At 30.0% G+C, this 6,661-nt stretch overlaps 1 protein-coding gene across 1 annotated transcript; it reads left to right on the forward strand.

The window, feature by feature from the left end:
• Positions 1–4,925: 4,925 nt before the first annotated feature.
• On the forward strand, positions 4,926–5,860 carry LOC108566308. Its single transcript, XM_017926119.1, has one exon. It carries the CDS (start codon positions 4,926–4,928, stop codon positions 5,793–5,795), a length of 870 nt encoding a protein of 289 aa, XP_017781608.1. The 3' UTR covers positions 5,796–5,860.
• Positions 5,861–6,661: the final 801 nt, after the last annotated feature.

Raw genomic sequence — 6,661 nt, forward strand, 5'->3', positions numbered from 1 at the left:
TAACATTTCCATATCATTTGAAAACTTTCAATACTTCCAATTACTTATACATATAAATTTGTTTATAAGTAGTACAATTGCTTTATTAATTAATTAACTAATTAATTTATCTAAAAAAATGATTTAGTTTTTCTAAAAGTTATGTTTAATTGTTTAGATTTAAAATATATTTTTGTTTGTAAATTTTCATGTATTTTTTTTGGAAAATTTTTAATGCAAATAAATTTTCGTATGTATTTATTAATATTTCCTAATAAAATTTTACGAAGTGAACAATGAAATGAGTATTTCGTATTTAAAAAAAATCACTTGAATTAAGAATGAACAAAAATTTCTATTTCAGAACAAGTTTTTAATATAATAAAAAATGTTTTGTTAATTTTAAGAAATTTTCACTTCAATTATTGAAACTACAATTAAGAAATTAACAAACAAAAAAATCTGATAAGTAAAAACAATCTAACTTAGTGAGTAGTTTTCTCAAGATTAAGCATTCAAAATCTGCGTCTGCTTCTATATATATATAGTCAGTATTTCATTTGAGTGCGTTTCTTTGTCTCTCTTTTGGAAGTGGGCGTGGGATTTGATGGGTAATTTCGGAACTTGAACTTGAATTGAATGAAACGTGTTTATTGTGGGGAAGAAGTAAGGAAGGAGACGAAAAGGATTTCGAGAAAGTCAAGATTTGTGTGCGAATCGAGCACAAACAGAGAGGAGACAAGAAACACATACCGAAACTGCGTAGGGTTTTGTTTTATACATCGGAAAGTGAAATGGTCGAGTCTCGGAATGGAAAGGAAAGTGTTCCGGGCCGCGAAGGGTCATCGGAGAACGACGTGGAAAAGTCGGATCTTCGATGATGATGAGGATGATGGTAGTAGTAGTGTGATGGTGCACACGAGGCTTTTGAGGGACACGAGCCGGATCAAATGCGTGAGACGAATATCTCTGATTGAAGTGGCACAAACCGGGTCACTTTCACGTGACCCTGGACCAGTGGTTCTCAACAGGTGCGGTGCGCCCGTCGGATACCTGTGAGAGCTTTCACAGGTGTACAGGCGTTTTCGTGACTACATAATCAATGCTTGCATACTTATATCTTAAGATATGTACACCGAAAGTTTAAAATTTGATATAGTCAACACCAAATTTTTCGCTTTTTTTTAAATACTTACATTTCATATCCAAATGGAGACAAAATATAGAACCTTGAGGAATGCACATAACAACAAATCTGAGCTCAAATATATTGCATAAATATAAAAACTACACAAATAAAGAAATACGATAATCGTAAATTTCATATACTTAATTATAACTAAAATAAAGGACAAAGTATAGAACCTTGAGGAACACATATTGTACCAAATCTAAGCCCTAATGTTTTGTATAAACATCATATTTTCACCCATTAAAAACAATACAATTTACATTTAAAATACTTAATTATAATGCAAATAGTAGAATAGTGTAGAACCTTGAGGAACGCATTTACTTTTTAAAATCAAGTAAAAATATCTTGTATTTATATATAAGAATTACACTTGTATAGAACTTATAATATTCCAATTACATAATTTAATGGAAAAATCAGACCAAGTATAGAACCTTGAGGAACACATATTACATATTGTACCAAATCTAAACCCTAATGTCTTGTATAAATATCTTATTTTCACCCATTAAAAACAATACAATTCATACATTTAAAATACTTAATTATAATGCAAATAGTAGAGAAAAGTGTAGAACCTTGAGGAACGCATTTACTTTTTAAAATCGAGTAAAAATATCTTGTATTTATATATAAGAATTACACTTGTATAGAACTTATAATGTTCCAATTACATAATTTAATGGAAAAATCAGACCAAGTACAGAACCATGAGGAACACATCAATTTATTCCCTTAAAATGTATTATTTTCTGCTATTTAAAACTAAACAATTCTTAAAAATCCTATAATTATTTATAATTTTAAAAAAATTGGATTGTACAAAATGTGTTCCTCAAGGTTCTACACTTTCTTAATTATTTTCTCACATTTTCATTAAATTAATTTGTTATTAATTAACTGTTTTTTTCTAACAAAATCAAAAATTTCATCACTAATGAGAAATTAAATTATTCTAAAACATAACAAAGCTACAACTGTATTACTTTTAGTATTAGACAATTGTTATAGTATTTAAAAAAAAAGTAGAGAATGTGGTTGAAGTTGTGTGAGCGTCTTTATTTTCTTTTTAAATGTTTTATTAATTTTTAGAAAGTTTACGCTTTACATGCAAATACCGGCTCATAAAATAACAACAAAAAAAAATTTAGAATAATTTATAGCGGGTAACAGTTAATTTCCATTATGGAGTGGCAATAGTAATAAAATTTATTGGCAAACGTATCTTAATTGTCTATTTTTTTATTATTTTCATTAGATGAGAAGAAAAGCGTTTAGTTTTTAAGTGCATTTATTGCACTTAATCAAAAATCAAAACCAAATTTTAGTATAAAAAATTAATAAAATAAATTTAAACAATATGACTATATAGAGCAAAATAATAATAACTAAAATAAAATTGAAAATAACAATTTAAAAAAAAATATAAAGAAAACATGAAAATATTTAAAAAATAAATCCTTAAATAGAAATTAAACTATAATAAAGGATATATAGTGAAAAAGGATAAGAGTAATTTATCATAAATGTGTTTTATTTCAATGTAATTCACTTTTTATTATTAGTTTTGAGTCTCTACTTTTTATTTGATTATTCAATTAATAGCAGATAAAAAAGTAAATATATAAATTAAAGATAAATCAACAATCTTTCCAATAAGCGTACTTATAGATTTGTAACTTTTACCATTTTCATGTAATAAGCTATCAAATATGAACATTTTTCTTTTTCAAAGATCTATAAATTTTACAAAACTTCTTGAAATTGACTATATATAATTATAATATGATAATTTAGGTACAAAACATTATAAATTATTGTAAATTTTTGATTATGTTTGAAAATATGTATAAATAATATAAAGTATTGAAGTAATTCATTTTGAAATATTTTCTATTATGCAGTATTTTAGTTTCATAATATATATAATAATATAAATTATAACTATATAGATTTATCTACAGGAGAATAATAATGAAATAAGTATATAAATACTTTAATTTTTAAATAAACTGTATTAAATTTGATTAAATAATTCAAATAAAATTGAATATGTGAATTATTAAAAAACAGAAATAAATAATCCAGCAAAATAACTTTAATAACAAGCGATATAAATTATTTAAATCATTAAGAAAATATTAGTGAAAACTCAATAATTTCAATGAATTTCATTTGAGATATTTAGCTTATAATGTATAAAAGAAACAATATTATTTAATTATTTTAAGTAAAGACAGATTTTATATTATTAAATTTGTGACAAATAAGTAATTAATATAAAAGTAAAGAAAATACGTCGAAATATTTGTGAAAATTAAATAATTTCATTAGAGATTTTTAACTTATAATTTATAAAAGAAACAAGATTCTTTAGTTATTTTAAGTAGACAGATTTTAAATTATTAAATTTGGACAAAAAGTTTATAAAGTTTGGTATATTTGTGACAGATAAGTAATGAATATAAAAGTAAAGAAAATATGTCGAAATATTTGTGAAAATTCAATAATTTCAATGAATTTCATTTGAAATTTTTAACTTATAATGTATAAAAGAAACAAAATTATTTAATTATTTTAAGTAAAAACAGATTTTATATTATGGACAAAAACTGTATAAAGTTTGGTATATTTGTGACAAATAAGTAATGAATATAAAAGTAAAGAAAATATGTTGAAATATTTGTGAAAATTTAATTATTTCAATGAATTTAATTTGAATTTTTTAACTTATAATGTATAAAAGAAACAAGATTTTTTAATTATATTAAGCAAAGACAGATTTTAAATTATTTAATTTGGACAAAAACTGTATAAAGTTTGGTATATTTGTGACAAATAACTAACGAATATAAAACTAAAGAAAATTTGTCTAAATATTTGTGAAAATTCAATAATTTCAATGAATTTCATTTGAGATTTTTAACTTATAATTTATAAAAGAAAAAAGATTATTTAATTAATTTTAAGTAAAGACAGATTTTAAATTATTAAATTTGGACAAAAAGTGTATAAAGTTTGGTATATTTGTGACAAATAAGTAATGAATATAAAAGTAAAAAAAATATGTCGAAATATTTGTGTAAAAAGAAACAAGATTGTTTAATTATTTTAAGTAGAGACAGATTTTAAATTATTAAATTTGGACAAAAACTGTATAAAGTTTGGTATATTTGTGACAAATAAGTAATGAAAATATGTTGAAATATTTGTGAAAATTCAATAATTTCATTGAATTTTCTTTGGAAATTTGTTACAAATTTAAATGTGAGAATGAGAATGTTTTATGATTGAATGTAGTGCTTTAATAACATAGGGAAGTTTTGCTTGTACGAAGTTGAAGGTCTTTTGGATCCGGTGTTTGGCTTCATGGTGCTTGGTCAAGTGTGTGAATTGTAAGGTTGGCGTGCATTTGACAATCGGATGGATGGATACGGTAGGTCGGAGGAATATTGCACGGTGCCATCAACCATATGTGTGAGTGTGTGTATGTGTGTTTGGTGCGTCGGGTCTCGGTCGCAAAAGGAGGTTACACTGTGAGAAAGCGGTCCAAGTGATCGCCCCGCGGCCGTCATTATAGTCTTCTGGACCCAAATTGTGTGTAGACCGAGGAGGAGGGATCCGCTCATATATACCCGACGCATCTCCAAGAACGACATCACACACATCGATCAGCTTGAGCAAAGCAAAGCAACAACAACAACAAAACAGTAAAATTCCAAAAAAAGAAAACAAACTCATAATATCAAAAATGGTTTCATACAAAGTGGCCGGTTTATTGTGCTTGGTGGCCGTCGCCTTCGCACTCCCAGCTCAGGAGGAGGCTCGCGGTTCCCGCAACGCCATCCAAACCGAGAACGACCTTCTGGACGCCATCTCCGCCGACTGCCTCCGCAAGGACTCCATGTCGTGTGTCAAGTACAAGTTGTTCTCTTTCGTGGACAAGATGCTCGGCCAAAAGGATACGATTACAGTGACCGAGGGTGTGCAAATCGTCAAGACTGAAGGCGGAGAACCAGAGGGAGCACCGCGCGCCCTCAACGGTGACGAAACCATCGAATCGTTGATCCTGAACAGGGTCGCCCGTTTCCTCGAATCTCACACCATCAAGATCGACCTGAAGGGAAGCGAGATCGTGAACGCCGTCAGCAGCACGGCCAGATCTTTCGGAGATGTCATGGAGAGCATCACCGACGATGAGCCAGCCACCGAGGAAGCCCGTGGCAAGAAGAAGAAGGTCCAAAAGGTGCTCGGCCCATTGATGGCTGCCGCCGCCTTGAAAATGGCCATCTTAGGAAAACTCGCTTTGGCCGCGATCGCCCTCATCGCCGGTAAAGCCCTTCTCGTCGGTAAAATCGCTCTCGTCCTTTCCGCCATCATCGGTCTGAAGAAACTGTTGGGAGGACAAGGAAAGCACGTCACCTACGAAGTCGTCTCTCATCCACAACACTCTGCCTCTCACACCGCCTCCCACGAGACCGTCTACGGCGGCAGCGGCGGCGGATACGGCGGTGATGTAAGCGGTGGATACAGCGCTGGTGGTTCTTCCTCTGGACACGGTGGATGGGGAAGGGCTCTCGATGCCCAGAAGATCGCCTACAGGGCGCACGCTCAGCAGTAAATGGAGCATCGGCTAGTCCGGCCCCTGTACCTGCCAATCCTCTCAGCGAGCCTTTCTAGTTCCGTTCGTCGGGCATCACGGGCCCACTGTTTTCTTCTATTTATATTATTTTTATTTTCCTCATAAAATATTATTTATTATTTAATAATTTATATTGAAACATTTTTAAAGTAACTTAAACACACACAAAAAAATGATAATAATAATCTTAATTTTGCAAGCGAAAAAGACGACCACCGACGGACAAAGACTACACAACAAAAATCCATACCATAACCTAGTTGTCCAAAAAAAAAGAATATCGAAAAAAAATGACTAGACACTCTTAGATATTTAAGTTGTAATTTGTTATTTTTTTTTATATATATTTGTATTTATATATTTATTTGCGAGTCAAAATAAAGAAAGCAAAATCATTATTACATCTGCCTATTATTTATAAACAAAACAAACAAAACTTCTATTACACACAATAATTAACAAAGCAATTACATCAAAAAATTAACTCTAATTGCAGTACAATTAATTTCTAAATAAATTTTAAAGGGTTTTTGATTTATAATAGAATGTTTTTATTTATTTAGTTTCTTGATCATACTGAAGTGGTTAAAGGTCATGAGAAGAAAGTAGGCCGTGACCCTGGCCTTAGCTTTCTTCGCTTCCCATTCCGACCCACTAATCCGAAGGTTACCTTAAATTAAAAACCTGATGCGCTCACCTATTTCTTCCACCAAGATCTTCCCACCGGTTACTCACACTTTCCAATCAACTATTATACACATCTACTCACTACATCTTTACTAAATTACCACTAGATGTTCTTCAATCCCAATCTTACATTTTTTTGTTAAGAAGAATTTACAACT

This window comes from Nicrophorus vespilloides, unplaced genomic scaffold (genome assembly GCF_001412225.1).
Source record: "Nicrophorus vespilloides isolate i.1.1-1 unplaced genomic scaffold, Nicve_v1.0, whole genome shotgun sequence".
NCBI classification, from domain to species: Eukaryota; Metazoa; Arthropoda; class Insecta; order Coleoptera; family Silphidae; genus Nicrophorus; species Nicrophorus vespilloides.

Bases quoted from the DNA above. Each gene is read 5' to 3' on its own strand.
- LOC108566308 (XM_017926119.1), top strand. From the start codon at position 4,926: ATGGTTTCATACAAAGTGGCCGGTTTATTGTGCTTGGTGGCCGTCGCC.